This window comes from Parasteatoda tepidariorum, chromosome 6, assembly GCF_982258835.1.
Source record: "Parasteatoda tepidariorum strain Cologne lab strain chromosome 6, Ptep-v5.0, whole genome shotgun sequence".
Classification (NCBI taxonomy): Eukaryota; Metazoa; Arthropoda; class Arachnida; order Araneae; family Theridiidae; genus Parasteatoda; species Parasteatoda tepidariorum.
Window position 1 is genome coordinate 87,393,648 of NC_141760.1, and position 22,508 is coordinate 87,416,155.

General features: G+C 27.7%; 1 protein-coding gene across 1 annotated transcript in view; it reads right to left on the reverse strand.

Annotated features, from left to right (window-relative positions):
• The window catches only part of LOC107450357 (uncharacterized), a 123,293-nt gene extending 117,882 nt beyond the window's left edge, over positions 1 to 5,411 (reverse strand). Inside the window, exon 1 of the mRNA XM_016066122.5 lies at positions 5,024 to 5,411. Coding sequence (XP_015921608.1) covers positions 5,024 to 5,087 — 64 coding nt within the window. The 5' untranslated portion in view covers positions 5,088 to 5,411. The remainder of the gene's footprint in view (positions 1 to 5,023) is intronic.
• Positions 5,412 to 22,508: the final 17,097 nt, after the last annotated feature.

Here is a 22,508-nt window from a genome sequence, read left to right on the forward strand (position 1 = left end):
TATTGTCAAAATTAAAATAAAAAAAAGTTTTAAATATAATAAGAAATGTTAATAAATGCTAACAAATCTCCGAAAATTTTATAAAACAATAAATCAAAATTAATGGAGTAAAGAATCGTGCAACATTGTAGAAATTTTTTCGCATAATTAATAATATCTGAAAATTTTTAAAAATACTTAAACGAAATATCAAATGCAAAAGAGAGATATTTTAAAAAAAAATCTTTAACAGGTCAAATGAAGAATACTGTAGTATGCAAATGTCTGGAATGTCTAATATGAAAATAGAAAGAAGTAAACAAATTAGTTAAGTCACTCTCCAATTGTTTGCCAGTGGGGCTACAGAGGCTAAGATTCCTAAATTTTGAGACAAATGTTGACTATGCAGTTTACAATTTCAACGTCCTTTGCATCCGAAACATTCAAGCGCTTTGATATCCCAAATTAGCTGGTACTATATGTATTGATTAAAAAAAAACGTAAGCAGAGTGCTTACCTTGCTTCAGATCGGGGTCATTAGGGAAAGAGCCCTAATCTATCACAATGATAGCTCATTGACTAAACCATTACTCCACCGCGGGACAAACATAGGAGTTATGTAAATATATAAAAAGAAGAACAAAAATCATAGACAATTTAATAGATTATTACAATATTGTCTAGATAAATGTTTATGGATTATTACATTATTTGTAACAACGTCTTGACTTAGTTGCAAAACACCACCAACATGCAAAAACTTATAACTAAGGAAAATAAAACTATGTGCGATATCTAACCAAAAGGTAGTTGATGCAATCAGATATTTAAAAAAACTATGTTTGCTACCAACTTAATTAAATATGCATGGAAAATGCTAATTGCACGAAAAATCGAAACCTTATCTGTCACAAAATTAAATACGTAAAGCATCAAATCTAACGAGCATAAAAAGCAATCGAGCTAAACTTTTCTGCAATCGTCAAAGAGACGAAACATAAACAGCTCAGTCGATAAATTGTTTTGTCGTTTATACATATCTAATACACGTATTTATTCTGATAGTATAGAGTTAAGTGTTTTTATAATTGACAATTGAAAAGTTCTCTTATGCAATAATATGGTAATCTACCGCCTTAACGAAATAAAAAGAAGATATAATAAAATTCACGGCTGTGTTCTATCAAGTGCTTCCTGAACCATGACGTTCAGGTAGGATTACCTATAAATATCAAATGCAACGATGTGGAAATGATATTATTACATTTCCTTCCTGACGGAAGGAAATGAAATCATACAAATGGGTTTACTTTGTTTATATTTTATGAGAAGGAAAAAGGTTTAAAGGTCGGTAGGTGGCCCTTTTTTTTTTCAAAAATCAGTGATTTCCTTTTTGGAATATCCTATCTTTCAAAATTTCTATTTTGATATGAATAATAGTAATTTTAATCAAATCAGTGAATATTTATATGCCGTCCAGTCGCTGTCGTTCAATTCCTCGCTATGGTGGTCTATTTTGTAGGTATTGAAATGTAGGGGTGGATGCCGGCATTTTTGACTTAAGAGTTTGAGAAATCGAAAATAAAATATTGCTTTTCTAATATCAAAACTCATTTAAAAGTATTTTGATGTTTCGACTTTGCGGCATTAAATTTTTTTATTACATCACTGCAATAATTAATTTTTCTTCGGTAGTTGGGATATTTTTTTCTACCCCGAAGTGGCTATAAATGTCACACAATTTAATTTAGAAAAAGTATCAGTGAAAAAATACCGGGCTATGGTACCTGCACTGAAAAAAAGAGAGAGACATTTTAAAGAAAACCGGGAACGAAAGTAATTGTTCTTGGACTTTAAAAATCAACATTGTTACGAATACCGGGAAAGAAAGGGAGAATACCAAGAAATTTCATCTATCTTTATAATACATGAATGTAGGAAATACCGGGCAATTTCACTTTACTTTAAATAAACATTATTGGTAAGAATATGATACATTTTCTAAATTTATAAACCTGCAAACAAAATTTATTAAGTCATCCTCTATAGCAGGGGTTTCCAACTTAAACGAGGCCGGGGGCTACAGTTAAAAACACCAGTCAAATGGTAGGCCGCAACTTCGGAATTTTATCAAAAATTTTATTTATGACACCTTTATGTTTGAAGGAACATTAAATATTACTGTCAGATTTTTATCAAGTTGTTGAAAACAAAAGTATTGAATTACAGATAATAATAAATATTTTCTTAAATAAATATTTTCTGGGATGCAAAACCTGAGAAAAATTTTTTTTTGCACCTTTGGTATATTAAATTTCACAGAAACGAAGAAATTAGTTTTTTTTTTCCACGAAAGAAAAGTACATTAAACTCATATAGATTTTTTACGAAAATTGTCCACAAAAAAATGTCAAGTAATATATTTTAGTTCACCTGCCACAAAAAAGGCTTCGTGAACCAGATGCGGCTAGCGGGCTGCCAGTTGGTGACCACTGCTCCACAGGCTATAGGGAGACAACATGGAATTGAACGATTAGCACGTCAAACTTGTGGGTTTGTATCGATTCCCCGTCTAGAAAGCTTAAACTATTATAATTCCCACGACGATTTAAATGTCGGGTAAATTTTACGTCATGTTGGGTGGTTGGAGGCGTAGTGCGGAGAACCAGAAAATATGATTGTGTATTCGCATGGTATTGTCCTCGGGTCATCAGTAACGATGGATCTTAAACCGTCATATGTAACCCATTAATGTGATGGCATAAAGCAAAACAATATTTATAAACCATTTAATTAGATTTACAAATGCGGGATGCATAATTTAAAAATAGAAAGTTTTACAAGCATTACGTGGAAATATATTGAAAATTTAAATTATCTATCTATAATAAAAAAAAGCTATAAGAACTTAAAATTAAAACTTCAATTATTGCGAATTTAAAATAACAAAGCTCTGCAAAAATAGTTCTGGGAGTTAGTTGACATAAAAAATAACGTTCTCAAAATTCAAATTTGTTCCAAAGTTATTTAAAGTTTAGGTACTTTTTCCACGAATTTTTCTCATTTTTTTGCTTTAAATAATAACTATTTTACAAAGGTAGAGGAAAATTTTCATCTCTCGAGATCTTTGTTTTATAAGCTCGTGCTTGAGTTGATGTAGAAAGTAAAGGAAAGAGAAAGATAAAATGATCTCAGATATAAATCAGAACATTTATATTGAAATTTTAAAAAGTATAAAAAACAGTTTTTAAAAGAGATAAAAACTGTTTCTATTTGATTGGTTATAATAATATAAGCATTGCTAGGGAAAAAATGTTTTCAAGTTATTTATTGTTAAAGTATCAATCTAGAGAAAAATTTCTTCGGATTACTTTTCAAATTAAATATTCATTCATTCCTTTAAGGTTTTAACCCACTAAACGCCAAAGCTACCGCTTATGGGAACAACAACTCTTAATTTCTAGTGCATGGCCTTAATCGATTAATTTTTAAATATGTATCACTAAATATAAACAATAATTATGTTTATTTAGTTTTATGAGAATGAAAAATTTATTTTGAGTATTCTAACTACATAATGAAGATATGCCTAATGAGAGAAATTTGACTTTAATCCTTTCATCTTTTTTGAACCCAATCCTTAAAAATATTTTTTGTCATAAAAGCGGAAAATCCTTAGAAGTAATTCATCTTTAATAGCTGCCAAAGACGGATTGACAAAAATTATTACAATTAGTTTATAGTAACGTCCATGTTCGTTGGTCCCGATATGGGAGCTTTGGCTGAAAGTGAAGTCGAAATATCTTATCACTTACTCTCTTTTTTTTTAACTCTTCTGCAATGAGCGTGATTGTACAAAGAGATTATGCAGATATCCTTATCTGGAAAGCAAAGTGGATGGTCACCTTGCACATGTGTGTGCACTTTAGGTGATCTTCGAAATCTAACGATTGACCATTTTTCTTTGTTTATAAAATATGAACTGCCATGAAATACACTCTCAAAGTTCAGAAGTTCATAGATCACTAAATTACATCATGCGTCAAAAAGCCTTAGAATATTTGGAATTTTTCGAGAGTGAAGAATGAGCTTTCCGATGATTATGAAGTTACTTGTTTTCTCGTTAAATCCATCGCGTTAAGCAGAAAAAAACCAAAACCGACCTCCTGATGCGAAATTTGAAAAACCAAATAATTCCAAAACCAAATAACGATGTGAAATTCGATGGAATAAATCATTTTCTCGAAATTGGTTACAAATAATCTAGATGCAAATCATTTAAAAAAATAGTTCTACTGTATTAAAAATTTGCATAAAGAGTGACCACAATTCTACCATACAAAATATCGATTTGAAAACCAATAAGTATATAATAAGTTTATATTTACATTTATTAATTTTACGTTTTATTTATGAGAAGCAATTGCTTACTACTCTCTCTCTCTATTTATCTATCTATTTAGCTTAGAGCTACATATATTCTAAAAAGTAGAATAATATATTCTAATATAGTACTGTAAAAAGTAGAGGTATGAAACCAAAGAAATAATAATAATAATAATGTATGTAATGATAGTCGACTATAAGTCTAAGTACAGCATTGATAAATTTTAAAATTAAGACAAAAATAATTATGCATTAAATAGAGAAGAATCCGCAAAAAATCATTTTCTATTTCAAAATATATTAGACATTAGGTTTAGAGAAGAAACCTTTCGACATAGGATAGTTGACCAATGCCTTTTCTTATTTATATTTTTATTATTCGTCTTTCGATAAAATTTTTTGTTGGCATTTGAGACAATTTTTTGTATTTTTCCCTAACCTCATATTTCCATATAAATTTTGTAGTATTTATCAATCGAATTTCTTTTTGGTTAAAATTGAAGAACACGCTTAAGAATTTTTAAATTTTACTGAAAAACTAAAAATAAAATTTTAAAAAAATCTAAAATTTTCAAACCAAACCTCTCATGTCACTTTTAAAGATATCGTTATATTAAAAGAAATTAGAAAAAATTCGTAGCTTGAAATATTTACTCACCATCTCCTTTGACGATGAGCCCTATAATTCCGATCACCGCAAAAGATAATATCCTCATGTTCATAGTTTCAATTGTTCACATGCACGTATAAGTTCACATTTATTTAATAAAATATCCCTCTTTAGAATGTAGCTTCAACAAGACTGTGTGATAAAAAAAAATAAGGGAAAAACGTTCGAAAAATAATAGGAAGGTCAAAATAAAACAAAACAATAGGAACAAATTAAAATATCGTCTGCCTAATATTACGCTCCACCATGCGTCAGATGTCACAGGGAAAGTGGAACCATTTAAAATTCGTCTGACTGCGACCGTAACCGGTCACCGAGTGAGTCTAGTGAGCTCCTTGCTGGTTCCACTGGCCCCCGCCCGCGCATGCGTGCCGATGCGATAGGGCAAAACGTGTTTTGTGAAGAAAAAAGTGAAATAAAATACAAAACTACAGACAGATGTGAATTAAATTTATAGTTGTTCTAACCTTTCGAACTCAAGCGAAAAGGAGAAAACGTAAAAGAGGTGCGGGGCGGCGTATGTTGGCCCCCTTTTTCGTAATTTTCTTTTCTCAATCGATGAAATCGTCTACTTCTCCTCACTGAAATCTTTTACGTCCTTTTGACTTTTCTGAAGGGATAAATGCTGTTTCGATGGATAAGATATATTTATTTATTAAGATTTTATGACTTTCCTTTGGTATATTCAATACGAGAAATAAAAAACAAAAGTCTACTTGACCAGACGGTCTAGACACTTTATTAATTTCGCCGGTTCTTGTCAGATAAAATTGAGCAAAGATTGAAAGTCAACTATCCACTTCGTCCATATCGCTTTGAGATACATTTCTTAGACGTAATTTTTTAAGATAAAAATATATATATATATATATTTTCTTATCGACTGCATTTTTTTGACTATAGCATCTCATAAAAAACCATTATATTAAAATTTTGATTTTTAACTTATACTATTCCATTCATGGTTCTGAAATTTAGCAATCTTAAGTAGATTTGGACTTAATATATTTGAATGCATCTGAGAATAATACACATGAAAATAAAGTTAAAACTTAAACTAGTTTTATATATATATATATATATATATATATATATATATATATATATATATATATATGTATATGTATATGTATATGTATATGTATATGTATATATATATGTATATATATGTATATGTATATGTATATATATGTATATGTATATGTATATATATATGTATATGTATATGTATATGTATATATATGTATATGTATATATATATGTATATGTATATGTATATATATATATGTATATGTATATGTATATGTATATATATATATATATGTATATGTATATATGTGTGTGTGTGTGCGTGTGTGTGTATATATATATATATATATATGTTGCCGTGTATGACCGACAATTACATAGTCGCTTTAGTGAATGTCCGAAATATTCGTTATATCCAATTTGATATTAATTTATTCGTTAATACTATTACATATATTAGATATTGCAATATCTACTGAGGATAGATTAGGAGAAACCTCAGTGTTCGGAGTTACGGTCAAATGCTTACTGGGCAGTGGCACTTGACCTTAAAAGAACATTGATGTAGGGCATACCGGACAAATGTATACCGGGGAAGTTAACTACTTTACTAGATCTAGCATATACTTCGGACATATATAGCAATATAGCGACTAGCATATATAGCGATATAGCGACTAGCATATATAGCGACTATATGCTTGTCGACATTCACCGGTAGAAATCAACAACAATCAATTTCAGTCATTTACAGTAACATGTATAAATATTTTTAGTAATTAATTTATGGTTATCGTTATAGGTTGATGCAATTAAAATTAATTTCCATTTATTACTTCTTGTTGTGCCATACATTCTACATTTCAATGTTAAAAAGAAATTTTCAAATACAGTTGAATTTTTTAAAATGCAAGTAATTGCTTACTTCATTAAGATTAGCAGAGAAATAAAATGTCCGTAAATAAAATTTAAATCATTACATGTTTTATAAGCAAAATTTAAATCATTACATGCTTTATGAACAAAATGATATTTACTTGAAAACTTTAAATTTTTAAGGTAAAATAAGAAAAAAATAATGAAAAGATACCACGGGGATTGGCGAGTGAAAGCAGCTAGTTATTTAAGAAAAAAAAAATTAAAAATCAAGGTGAACCTTATTCTTTACATTGTTATATCCCTAATAGTTCAAATTTCCTGAAATTTTGTATCTTGGGGCTAATACTTTTTTAAAGTAAAAATGTTTTAAAACTAAAAACTGGATGTACTGAAATGTAAAATAATGCACAAACGAATACTTTGAAACGCTTTATCAAAAAGCAAGATATTTTAATGAAAAATACGAATTTTATTACAACGGTAAGTGAATAAGAAATTGTGTAATGATGACAACCAAGCTATACATGAATGTAACGAATTATTATCGAGATCAATGTTAGTATTTAAGGTGAAGTAATTGATTTGTTCAATGGAATGACTCTGGGTTTATAAAGGCACTGATGATCTGGGCTTCTATCTTCAGTTACGGCTTGAAGCCCACCCGATGTATAACAGCCTGTAAGGGAAGTAAAGGTGGCTTGTGTGCAATACCGACCACACTGCCGTTGTCCACGAAATCATTCTGGTGTTATCATGCTGAGCCCTAACGGTCTGTTAATTCTAAACGATAAATAAACTGGTTTCCCTAACTTCACTGAATAGATCTAAAAAATGCATCTCGATGTTGATTCCTTCTTTTTAAAAGTTTTTTTTTCTAACTCAAATGATATTTAATTGGTATATTTGTATAAATGGACTTTAAAATATTAAGTAAGGAATTTATTTCACATCTTTAATCACTTGGATGCATTTGATGAAACTGAAGCATTATTTTCTGACAATTTGAGCTCCCTACCATTCGTAAATTTTATTCAATCCCCGTATCCTCTTCAAAAGTTTGCAATTTTTAATTAACACCCACCTTTCTCCCCATTACAGCTTGAGTGATCTTTTCACACTTATTTCTTTTCTTATTTATCATTATGCGAGGTATTCATAGTATTTTTCTCTATTGTTGTAATATATTATTTCAAAATTTGTTCAGAATTTTAGAAGAATCGTTAACATGTTGAAAAAAACTAATCTCATTTCCTTTTCATTTATTTAGTAACTATTCTATTTCCAGCAATTTATGTTTTACAGATCAGATACTATTTATTCATTTATTTAGTAACTATTCTATTTCCAGCAATTTATGTTTTACAGATCAGATACTATTTATTCATTTTTACTTGAACAGAATATTGAATTAAACTTTGAGCATTGGGCATCATCTCGAATTTAACAGAATTTATTGTTATGACGCTTGTGGATAACATCAAATTCCTTATTATCTCTTTTACATGCTTTATAGATCGTTTCTGATTTTTCTAAAGATCTTTTAATTTACGAAAGCATTACGATATTCGGATTATTTTAATCACCCTAAACTACTGCTACAGATAATCTAGTTGAAAGCTTGGTTCTGTGTGAGGATTTTTTTTATTTGTTTAAATCAAACAATTTGCCTAAGTAAGCCTATTTCTCTTTATCAATGATGTTCATTAGATGTAAAACTGAAGGAATAAAATATCGTCTTTGCACTTTTTACTCTGAACACATCTCAAAGTACGAGTTTAAAATAACGAATACAGCTCAAAAGGAGATTTTAAGGCAATGAAAACCGAAAAAGTGCGGTTTTTCAATATTCAACTCAAATTTAGCAACTAAACATGGAATTCCATACTTATTGTTCTTTACTTTTTCAAACACTAAGCAAAATCACAAAGGAGAAAAGTCCCGGATTTCGGGGTCAGGGTTGCTTGGTTTTATTACACATGCAACATTTCAACAAAACGATCAACAAGTGATAGTACCGATCAATAAACGATAAAGTCGTTTTTAAAATTCGAAATACACACAGCGTAAATTTAATATCACTATTATAAACTAATAGAATCAGTGGCAACCTTGTAAAACAACAACAGTTGATCTTAAAAATAGTTTCAAAGAAGACTACTTCAAAAAAAAAAAAAAAAATTCATAAGTGATTAATGCAAATGAACGACATGCACATTACTACTTTATTTGGATCAACTAGTTCATTTTTAAAAAAAAAAAAAACAATTTTCATAAGAGATATATATTTAACGGAATCAAATTCTATTTTAATTTTTCTTAAATGTCTTTATACAATTTCTTAAGCGCTCATTTTCAGCTGTGTCCATTGTCTTAAACACTCCTTCTGAGCTATTACCATTATCTTAAATACTCTATTTGAGCTATATCCAGAATAAGAATCTCACTAACGATATAGTTTATTCATAATATTCTTTATATTTTGAACACTTTTAACAAGAAATTAAATGATTAAGAACCTACTTTATTAATGCATACTAGTCAAATAAAATTTAGTAAATCTTAAATGCCATATTTATGATAGATAATCTTATTTCTAACATTTTGGAATCAATAAGTATTTCACAAATTCGAAATTACATTCTACTTTACATGCTCCGTATTTTTGTTTAGAAATAAATAAAAAATAAAAAAAGACTTTGTTCATAGTGCAACCCATTTAAGTAAGCAGAATTAATTGCGAAACTGTTTTTTGAGTATATCGTATCACTCTTGAGCCTTTTTGGAAGTATTTTAGATCTTTGCTGATTTCCGTTAAGATCATTTAGTCTAAGAGCAAGGCTCTTTCCTGTTCTAATTACTTTGTATCTAATCTGATGTCTCAATCACTATTTGTATTATTTAATTTGCTTTAAATTCGAACAACAGATTACCTAATGAAAGCTTAATTTCTATGTCATAGATATTTTGGATTGATTTAATTTTTTTACGAAATACAACCGCTTATTGAAACTTTTCATGCATTGCAAAATCAAATAAATAAGCAAAGTTAAAACACAGTTTAGTTAGAAAAACTTCAACATACTGACCACTTATTAGACTCTGTTATGATATAAAATAAATACGCGTTTATTTTTTTTTCAAATAAAATGCGTAAGATACATTAACCGTTTTGTTCAGCATCTATTTACCTCACCGAGAAAAATTCAGAAAGTTAAACAAGCAAAATGCATAGCAGGAATTTTACAATACGAATTGTTACTTTTTCCTAATTTTTAATAATTATTATTAAAAAATATCTTCATATCAAAGCTTTTTTAATGTATGCAAAATTGAATATATGAATAATAATGAAATGCTGTTTACTATTAAATCCATTATGATCACTTTTAAGAACCAGTTCTGTACTAATAAACCAGTACTAGTAAACACGTATTTAGGTTTCTTTTTCTCTTGCCAGAGAGAATATGAAATCTAAATTAATTTTCTTTGCTTGAAAAATGATGCAATTTTATATTTCAAGCTTTCATTAATTCGAGCTACATGCAGTCTAAATTATATCTTCTTTACATTAAAATGCATGTTTTAATTAAACATTAAATACTTTCCTAACTTTTCAGCATTCCTTAGCTAAATAGAAGGATCTACATGACTTTAAGCGATATACATGAAAGATTTGTTTGCATGGTAAACATTTTCACGCCAAAGTACCTTCTTGAATTTTAATAATAATTCTCAGCTGCAGATAACATTTTCTAATATCTGCTTGGCGCTGGACAGAGTGCACTTGGCGTCAAAATGTCACATTGAAGTTGAATTTAGTGCTTGCAATAACAGATTCCCTAAATGAATATTTGGCCCTAGATTATGCATATCTTTCAAGCCAATGCATGTTAAAGACATTAACGATGAAAGGGAAATGCTACTTTGGCTCGAAAATTAAAATCAGTAGGAAATTGATTTTGGTAATTTTCCTACTTCATTGTAATTCAAATTTTGCAGGTTTGAAGTCGCTTTCATTTATAAATATTTGTGTCTGTTTAATTGAGTGTATACTTAAACACACTCATTAAGCGCAATTGTCCAATTGATAATTAAACTGAAATTAGATATAAAACAGTAAATTAATACAAATTTAAAAATAGCAGGTTTAAGATAGATTTTTTATTTATTTAACGAACGTTGAACAGCCGACACAAATCTGAGTTTATGACTACCAGCTCTCATCTCCGTAGACTTGTAAATTTAGACTCTACCCAGAAGATAAGGGAACTCCTAGATCAAGAATTGGTGTAAACTAGCCATTTTTGAGGACTTTTTGGATAAATTTAACAAACATATGCGTTACATAAAGAGGAAAACTACGAAGAACTTCCACTGTCAGTCCGACAGCAAAGGGACTCTAACCTATTATCTGTCTACAACTGCGGATATTTTACATCAGAAATCTGGTCAGTGCGAGCCGGTTGTAGTGTTCATATTGAATAGCCACCACTGGAATTCGAACCTCAAACTCATTTTGAGGCGAGTGCCTTATCCAGTGAGCCACCACTGCTGCTGTAAATATAGATTAAAGTTTATGGCTAATTCCACGAAAATACGACATAGTAGAATAGTTTAATATTGCCGAATAGTTTTTTAAGGCCAATTCGAGTAATATGCAAATTAATGACAGAAAAACATATTTTTACTGGACATGGGGGATATCATTCCTTAAAAGCGAACTGCAGAAATGTCTTTAACAGTTCAGAATTAAAAAGTAGACAAAGAAAAATATATATAACAAACAAATGCTTACAGCAAGCAATTCTTGAAAAAGGTCGCTAGTGACACGCCGGGAAAATAATATTTTGAAACTCAACATGCATTTTTAAATAACCAATGTCAATTAATTCTAAAAAGTGCTTACATTATCACTTAGAGATTCCATTAAGTAGTCAGAATGTTGAAGGGTTTACATAAAAAAAAACTGTATTTAATTTTACTTATTTATTATTTGAATACACGAAAAGTCTTAATAAAAGTTTTTTTTTTTTTTTTTTTTTTTTTTTTTTTTTTAAACAAATTATTTATAAAATTCCATGACATAGAACTTGCGTTTTTGCTATATCTAATTGAGGACAAATTAAATAATCAGAATAATGATTGAGATATCAGATCAGGCACACAGCTAGCAGGATGATTAGAAGGGAAAAGAGCCTTGCACGTAGATTAAGTGATCTTAACGGAAATCAGCAGGGATCTAAAAGACATCCAAAAAGGATCATGAGTGATACTATACACTCAACAAACATTTTCGCAACAAATTTCCCTCACTCAGATAGGTTGTACTATAACAAAAGGTGTTTTCTTCAGCAGCAAAAAAGTTTTTGTTTAAAAAAGAATGATTAATTTCGAATTTGTAAAATACTTAATATTTATAAGAATATTACATAATATTAATATGAGCATTTACTGTGAACTGTATGGCATTCAATATTTACTAAAATTTAAATGACTATGCATTAAAAAAGGTAGTTTCTTATCATTTTGTTTTTGGAGTATTAGAAATGTAAGGGATTATATAAATTAACTATATCGTCTGTGAAAATTTTATTTTATTTTTCTGGACAAAGCTCAAAATGCGCGTTTTGCAAAATGGACATAGGAATTTTATAAAAATGGACATAGCATTTTATTTCTTTTTCAATCTTCTCTCATAAAAATTGTTCTTTATTATCTAATGCTTCAATGGATCTAAATAAACTAGCTCTGTACATGACGTCCGCTCACCTAAATACCTTATTTCATCTTTAAGTGGACATTTTTAAAAAGATTTATGAATTCAACAGTTGTTTCTAGGTTGTCACCGGCCCTGTAAATTTGAAATGGTGGTATCAAATTTAGCTACGAAAAGATCACCTGAACTGAAAACATCACTCAATCTTGTTATACTTTCTCAAATTATACCTCCTTCTTCAAAAACAAAAATATTTACTTTCAGGAAAAACCTTTAAATTTAAATATTACTCTCATAATGGTGAAATAAACTGTTTAACTATGAATTCATATTCAACTTATGTATCATATATTCCATATAAAGTTCGAATACAAGAATACAATTGTTTGTTTAGTTTTTGAATAAATCAATTTATTCTTTAATGCTTTCTTTTATATTGGGTGTGATTTTTAAGCTAATATTTTTGTCATTAATATTCAAATGTAATTTATATCAAATGTGAAGCCGACCAACAATGTATTTGGTAGATTAAATAATGTAGTATTGATGAAATTAGATGTAATACTCATATTACAACGGAAGTTTATTATTCATAGTGAGTTTATTGAATTTATGTGATCTATATTTGATCTAGAAATGTTGATTCTCCAAAACACAGATTTACCAATTAATTGATTTTCCCATTTATTAATTTAATGTTTTCTGATTCATGCGTTCATTCATTGATAATCCACTCATATGTAAATTCCCTGATTTGCTCATTCATTAATTATCTGCTGACATGTAAATTCATTCTGATTCACTTATTCATTAATTTTGTGGTTCATTCATTTGCGTTATATTTCACTTCTAACCACTAGCTCATTATTTTCACTCATTAATACAGACATGATAGTTAACAAGACTAAAAACTTGTCGAATGCTGTTTTAAGCAGCATTCGACAATCACTATGTTAAAAAAACTTCAGTTATCTTAATAGCTTATAACCCTACAGGACAAACCGCTTAAGTTGGAGATGAAAATTAAATTCTGAATTAAACCGGAGTGAGTTGATCCGCTTTTCAAAAATTACCTATGCTGTTTCAGTTTTCTACACGACGAATTACATGGGAAACTGTTCCATATTCAGGTCTTAACAGGGTCACCATGCGATTTTGTGACAAAACGAATTACATGGGAAACTGTTACATATTATCTAGGGTTATATCACGTCTTAACAGGGTCACCATGTGACTATGTTTAGACTTGATTATGTCACATCTTCGTCAAAACAAAATGTGAAACACCAACACAAAATGTGAAATCCCTTAAAGTGGACATCGCAACCTCTTTTGACCTGCGCATCGACGTCTCGAAACTATACGTGAATTCACAAATCCTTGATTGTCTCATTTTTGTTGAAATCTGGTAACGTTGCAATTTGGGAAGTTTGATACAAATTTGAACGATATTATGACATTTAGCACACTAAAAAGACGCACACTTGCACAATGGTTGAAGTGTGATTCTGGAGGACTGGTATAATGCAGACCACATAACCACCGTAATGTTGTTGCTTATAAAATTTCGAAGCCTTATCTTCCTTTTCCTCCTGGTTTACAACAGCTTGTTGCAGGATCTCCCATACTTTTTTAAATTAATATTAAGTTATGATGTAAAAATATTGAGTTGATTTGTTGAGTATATTTCATCTTTAAGGCCGATAATAATAGTAAATATCCAAACTTCTAATTTATTTTAGATAAGCCCAATACATCTAATATTTCAGAATCACATAGAAAATAATTTACTGATATATATTACAAAGCTTTTAACATAAGAATTGCCAAGAAAACAAAGTGCATATTTTATATTCGATATAGTTTTCCATTAATTCCCTTTATTCAGTGTTTTTGTCAATAACACAGTATTTGTCTTCCGCATTATCGCAGCCATATATATTGGTTACTCATCGTTTTTCTCCATCTTACCAGGAAGTATTTGACTACAAATATTTTTGTTGCTTTCTATATAATTAGATTAGCTATTACTTCTATCTGGATATTGTAAGTAATAGCCTTAAGACTATTGCCATGACAAATTACGTATGTAAATATGCAAAGGTTAATTGTATTTGTGTATAAATGTAAAAAAAGGAATCTTCCAAAAAATTATAAAAACATTATTTTTATTTATGATAATCCCAACTATAAATTACTAATTTGAACTAAATAAGGCATTTAAATAAAATTGAATATTTTAACTATATTAAAATTCCATGGTAGATAATTTAGAATACTTTAATTTAAAATATTTTTTGCTTTTCTTAAAACTCAATCAAGGATTTTTTTGCGGATAATTAAGTTTGTAAATCATATCTAAAATCTCTTTTGTTGATTCTTAAGTAATTTTCGAGCTACATATTATCAAAGATTATAATTTTTACTTTGACTTCTTCGGCAAGTTTTATCTTTCTCACAAACAAAGAAGATTGGCTAAAGAAAATGTTATTTAACAATTTTTTCTCTTTAAAAATTAACTTTAATAATTCCTTTTTTAAAAGGCTAAAAAGTTAAGAGTATAATACGAATTTGTTTGCTTTGAATTATACATTCTGCAGATCTTACATGATTGCAAACTTTACGAGTAATTTAATAAATTGCAATTTATTTGCTACAGTAGAAATCTAAAGCAAAATAATGGTTTACATTTCTCCCAATTATCTTAAATGTGAATCTTCTAATTGTATTTATTATTATAAAAGTTCTGCTGATCATTGCAATTTTTTTTATAGCCGAAACTTAAATAACCAGAAAGTAAACAAAATTACATAGCATCGAGATATGTGTTAGTTTATTTTTAATCAAATTAAATCTAATGAACAAAGCTTTTTAATAAGCTAATTTTAATTAAAGTCCAATTTAATGTAACTATTCAACTAACAGAAATTTAATAGTTTCTCTTTTTTTAAAATTCGGATATCAGATTTTTAGAAACTAAATTTCTCTAAACACGAAAAAAATGCATGAAATTATGAAACTGATAAGAATATATTTAACAAAGTTAAACGTTTTGCTGTAATTTTCAGCAATTTATATTTTCTTATTTAAATATTATATCAAAATATTAAATATCACTTTAGCTTTTAAAATATGTTTTCCATTATCAAAATGCTTTTAAATGAGGAAAACATAATTTGTTTTTAATTTTTACTTCGAAAAACCCAAGTATAATTTTTATAAAACTTGGAATATTTTTAATTTTTTTCCGCCACTCTTTTAAGTTTGCTAAAATTCAATCTAATAATCATTTATCAAAAACAATTTCTCTTTTATATCAATATCCATCGAAGAAATATGGTGTTTTATTCAACTTAAGGTTTATTTTAAAACTTTTTGCTTGAAAAATGACAAAATGATTGCAGACAAAAAAGAGAAATGTGGGGTACTTCGGAGATTTTTTTTCCCTTCTTTCTGCGTTTTAAAATTCAGTACAGGTTCACAATTGTTGTAGTCAAATTTGACAGGAGAAAAGCAAGTAGCCCCGGGTCAAAAAGAATTCTTTGCATTATTCCTGACGTTTGAGACAAGAAAAATATATTTGTATTGAAATGGGTAGAAATTCAGATTTAAGTGCTTTAAAGTGATGGTTTTCAATATAAAATATTTACTAAACAAATGATTTAAAACATTCAATTTGTTTGTATACTTGTATAGAACATAAAAAATTTGCTCAAACATAAAATTTAAATATTTGTTTCAGAACGTGGATCATCAAATAGTAATTTTCCATCTTACAAATACAAAATCCATTTATCAGACTATTTTTTGTGTAAAATAATATCGAAATAGAAACTTGACAAAGAATAACATTAAACTTATGCATTTTGAAAGTATAAAACATTTTAAATTTTTCCTGTTTTCAATAAATATTGTTGTTTATATACATCTATTGTGTTATAAATAATATAATATGCGCATATTTTAATATGCGCGTTTCTCTTCAATACGAAACTATTTTCAATTTTTTTCTTTTCCTCTTCGATTAGCGTATTGTTAAATAATTTAAAATTTTATAACAAAATATAAAGGAGAACCATTTTTTCCTTTATTCAAAAATCTTCTTATATTTTTTACCGTAAAAAATGAGCAAAATATTACATAATCTAATGAATAAATTACCTTAACTTCATCTATAAAATACCACTGATAACATTCTAAACAAACAAAGTTGTTTCTTTATAGAATTAGCTGCATGGATAATAAAAGCTGTCGTTGGGTAATATTATGTATAATACGGTTTTGAGATTTAAAAATTAAAGTTCGTTGACTTAAATATTCATTTTTTTTAATAAAATGAAACAGACCAAAGCTTACAAAGAATAAATTGCAATTATTTATTAAATTAACCTGCTACTATTATGGTGAATTGGTACTGCTGAATTGGTATTTAATATTTTTATTGGTAATTACGCCATAAGTACAATGAAATCTAAAGAGGTTACCCAAATTAAATTGCAAATTTAGGAAATTTTTTAATATTAACTGCGTTGTGGGCAGGTGTCTTAACAAAGAGTTCTATGTAATCGACTTTAAAGGTCCTCGTTGTTTCAGATTTAAATGAATCTTGTGTATGTTTTTATCGACAACAAGTTATGACCCAAATATAAGTAGCAAGACTGATAGGGTGCAGCAAACTGGGTTGTACTGAATTGTTTTCGAATGCAATAATCGTGTGTATTAATTGATAATGTATTTTAAATGAATGTCTTAAAAAACTAAAAATTTTATTTTGTAACATTAAACTCTTTATTTTTATTTAATTGTCTACCACAGTGGATGCTTTATTATTAAGTTCATGATGAGATGAAGAAGTCGTGATTACCTAATAACCACAATATAATAGAGTAATTGTCTCATTTTAAAGCAGTTGAAAATTACAAAAATATTTCAAATTGGCATTCCTCTTTAATTTTTGAACGTGGAAGCAAAACTAGTGAGGTATATTTAAAAGTATAACATAATAGAAAATAAAATTTGAAGCTCGAGGAAAAATGTTTTGGGGATTGTTTGAAGTTAACCTCGAAAATTGGCATGTTCTAATGCTGCCAATTGGTGATGAGTTAGCTAGCCGTTAGCTATTTGAATTTTATGTATGATAACTAATCGAAAATAGATATTTTAAAATATAACGGATGGGAAATGATCGTTAGATGAAGTAGATTAAATAAGCTAAAAAATGAAATGTAAAAGGAAATGGGCAAAGTCTTATTTAAATTTATTGTAGAGGCACGTTAAAAATAGAAATATTTTATATGAAAGTGAATTAAGTAAATGTGTCCGAATATTACTTTAATACTACAGGTGCCCGTTTTAGGAATTTTATCGTATTTAAATAATAAACGAAATATTTTTAAAAATTCCTTTTTTTTTAAACTATTTTTCTTTGTTTTCCAAGGAAGCATTTTAATAAGTATTCAGCATATATAGTTAAGCAATGAGATTTTACAACGATGTAAATATGGTTTTTATAAAGAAAAATAACAAGTGGAACACTGTAAATCAAAATTTAACCGCTATTTTAATAGAAAAAGTTTCACTTTCTAAGAATTTCTTTTAACTTTTTTTTTCTGGTTCTGTTTTTCATTTTTTTGTTCTGTTGGCTGGAAATCTTATAAAACATAATAAAAAACTAAACTAGTTACTTCAGATTGCTACTATGCATACTGTAAAAATATTAAGGTGAAAAATATCATAGTTTGATTCGGAATACCTCTGGTGCTGGTACTATTGACTGGAAAATCAATTTTTACCGAAACGTGTTATGGAACAAAAAAATCTGATATACCTTACTTGCATTAATAATCACCGTAAAATCACTATATCACTCTCATTATATAAACTTTACAGTAAAAATTATGGTACAATATTTTGTGGTAAAAAGTATTTAATGGTCAAATGGGTTTTACGGATGAGGCACCCAAAGTGTCTGTACTTTATGAAGTAATCGTGCTGCCATAGAAGAAACAATGTTTTTATTTGGTAGGTAAATAGCTAAGAAGTTTAAAGAAACATTAAAAAAAATTTGTCTATGGGTCGCATTCAACTGAAATTTTATTGATAGATACTGTAAAAATTGAAAGCATCCATTTTCTCCCTAGTTTCAATATTTCAGATCTCAACTATTTCAAATCTTGACTTTCAAGACATTTTTGACGTTTTGTTTCGCTATTCATTTTCTGTCTTCATTTATTTACTTTTAATTTTATAGATTGTATGACTTTTCAAACCTGATGAAAATTTTTATTCGTAATCTGTGTTAACCAGTATCCAACTATTAGTTCCAGATTTTTTTTTTAAAAGTTGACTATACACTATTCAAGGTTTTTATTCTTTCCCTTTAAAAGTGATGCTTAATTTCAGAAGTCATTCAAAAAATTACTAATTTAAATCTGAACTTAAGAAGCAAAATCGATATCTAAAATTTGGAGAATGAGTGCTTACCGTTAAGAAGAGAATTTTCTCAAGATAATTCATTACAGAACTTTTGAAAAAGTATAATAGAATGATACGTTATTGATTTTCTTTCTGTAAATACCAATGAACCCAAGGTTGAAAAAGTGCAGAAAACCATTAATATTTTTAAGTGATAGATTGTATTGAATCTTCCAACTGAAAATCTTATCTTTCAAATTTTGAATAAGGTCTGAAGGCAAAGGGCTAAAATGGAAACCGCCTTTCATTACTTATCCCAAAGAATATATAAGAACCAGCAAAAGGAAAGAGATATTTAAAAATAAAGAAAAGATCATTTATCATCTCTTTCTTTTGGACTTATGAAATGAACTTTCAATCGATTTATGAAGGGTAAATAATGAAATTTTTTAATGAAACTGCATATCATATTTCAACAATATTTTTTTCTTTTCTGATGAAAATTATGCTTTTTAATTGAACCGATAGTATAGTTAAACGTGATTAAATATTAGAACTCTCAATTCTTCAACGCATATATTTTTCCGAAGCAATTAAGTTACTAATGATATACGAAATGATGACTTTGTATGCAGTGCTTGGTGCTTTTAGGTGAAGCTCATGAGAATTGTTGTATAATTTATAGACATTGTATACAAAGGCAAATGCTCTTTAGACAATGTATGATGGTATGGTTAGGCGATTGTAAATAACGAGAAAGAAATACTGTACTTTTTGCCTTTATTATTAAAATATATTAATAGTAAAAAAAAACATAACATTTTCTTTCAATGAAAAAATTCACCGCAAAACACAGGTTTAATTTTATCTAGGTCGTTTGCAAGAAAGACGAATATCTGTTTAGAAAAAACATCAACGTAAGAAATATTGGATAAGAATGTGCCGAACAATGGACATTTCCCTTAAGAAAATATCAGAGTAGGGAATAACGCGGTTTCATGGTTAAACTTATTAAAAATTTGTGGCAAATAATAAAGATTCTTTTCTCAAATGAAATATAATGAAATATGAACTTACTTCTTGTATCAAGAAATTAATTTTATCTAATCTAAATAAAATATATTAGCAATAATTAAAGGTATAAATTATCATAATTCATATTTTTTCGGATAGTTATTTCGCAACGTTAAAATGTATAATTATTTAATAGTTTGCATGTTGATTTTTAAGACATTGTTGTACACTTCAAGCATTTAATTTTTATTCCATAATCGGCTAATTCCATAATCATGTGTAAAATATGAACATATATTTTTAATAAAATTAAAATAAATAAATTAAATAAACTAAATTAAAATCACGAATTTAATAAATTTAAAAAATTTATTTTTAAAGCCAAACATTCGAAAGCAAAAATTAAAAAAGTAATATCTTTTCATGAAAATGGTATAATTTAAGTTTATTTTTTCCCTTAATAAAGATCAAAATCATGTTTAAAAACCCAATGTTAAACAAAATCAGAGAAACAAATTAAATGATATATTCAGATACAACATAGCAATGCATGTTTTAAGCTTTTGTTCATTCCTGTAAGTGGCACAGCAAGCAATTCTACTCATATCAATGACATTTTAATTTTAAAAAAGACATCAATGTTTGACTCAATATACTTATAAGTTGTTTTAATATATTTTTCACAATTATTGTTTAATTTGTTAGTATAATGTTATCCTTATTCTTCAGATAGTTAAAAATAAATATTTTTAAATTTACGAACTATATCACTAAAATATACTCACAAAATTTAAATTTGTGAGTACTTTTATTTTTTCTAATCGAGATTTATTTATTTCAATATATTTTAAAATACGTATCTTAAAATAATTAATCTTATTTACTTGCAATATTTTAAGAACTAACGTCCTCAACATTCCTAAACATCTCATTGATAACAAAATTAAAGAATCTTCTTTACTATTATGGTCTGAAATCTTTCAAGAAAGCTTATTGTTGGAATAAAATTTGTTTTGTATTAATCTGTTTTCTCTCTCCTAAATTCTAAGTCCTGTATTTTCATTTTGAAATTAATGAGTCAATCTTGTTTAGAAAAGAGAATGTTATCCTGAAACTACAAACCATTCAACTTCTGTTTGTAACTCAACTTGTTTCTGAAGTATCTATCCCCTCGCTTGAAATCTTTTTGAAACAAGTTAATGTAGTACGAGACTAGAGCGAATTTTAATGATATAAAGTGATTTGGTAAGCCAATTGCTTTTAATTTGTTCCAATCTACTTTATGCTTTCTACTAAAACCTATGCTAAACACCGAAATAAACTTGGAGTGGTTGAAATTGAGATATTTTGTTATTTATCCTTTCTAATAAATGTATGGTCTTTCATTCTGTAATTCATTTTGAAATAATTATATATTTTAAATATACTTAATTCTAAATAACTTTTTAATGAGATTATTGAGTTATTGTATAAATGATTTTGTTTATTTATGATAAAGTTTATTTTTTTTTAAAAAAATCTGTTTTTGATCAGTGAATTCGCATTTTTATCATTTTCTTTCAAATTATACTGCAAAGATTTCAATATTTTTCGCAAATTCAAATAATTGATTAATCTTAAGGAGAAAAAACAAATAAACTAGATGTATGCCTTCATTTTTGCTTCATATTTAATTTATGGAGAGATATTTTTTCAAATCGAAATAACATCTAAATGAATGTCTTATTTTTAAATAAATTCCGTGAGTGTTTTCTTTTAAATAAAACTATAAAAATTTAAAACTCGATATTCAGGGATATTTGGAAAAAGAAATATGTAATAAGTCCGATTTTGCATTAACTTGGGATTTTTAACATATAAATTCTCATTATCATTTCAATTATCAAGTTTAAAATTTTGAAGTTGAAAGACTTAGATGTACATAACTATTTAAAAAGTATTCCACATTGCCAAATTCCTTCAGTTGATTCAAAATTACTCCTGGTTTTATTCTTTAATAAATTATGGTGCAATAATATATGCGGTGAATATAAAACTAATTTACTTCCTTTAATCTCGGTTCAGAATAAATGCTTCAAGATTATTAATTCTCTAAATATAAATAATTCAAGTATAACTACTACTAATATATATACAAGAATTAACCTATTACCATTTCGCCATAATGTATTTTTTCGTATTTTACTTTATTTACACAACAATAAATTAATATGCAAATTAAAAACTAATGTGTCTGAAAGGAGACCAATTGAAATATATGAGATTCCCCACTTTACAAAAGAAATTTCACGAAAACAATTTTTTTACTTAGCACCTAAATTATACAATAAATTACCATTTCAGTTGCAAAACATCCAAATATATTCTTCTTTTAAGCACGCTTTATTTCAATTTGTGATGAACATTGACGATTTAGATCTC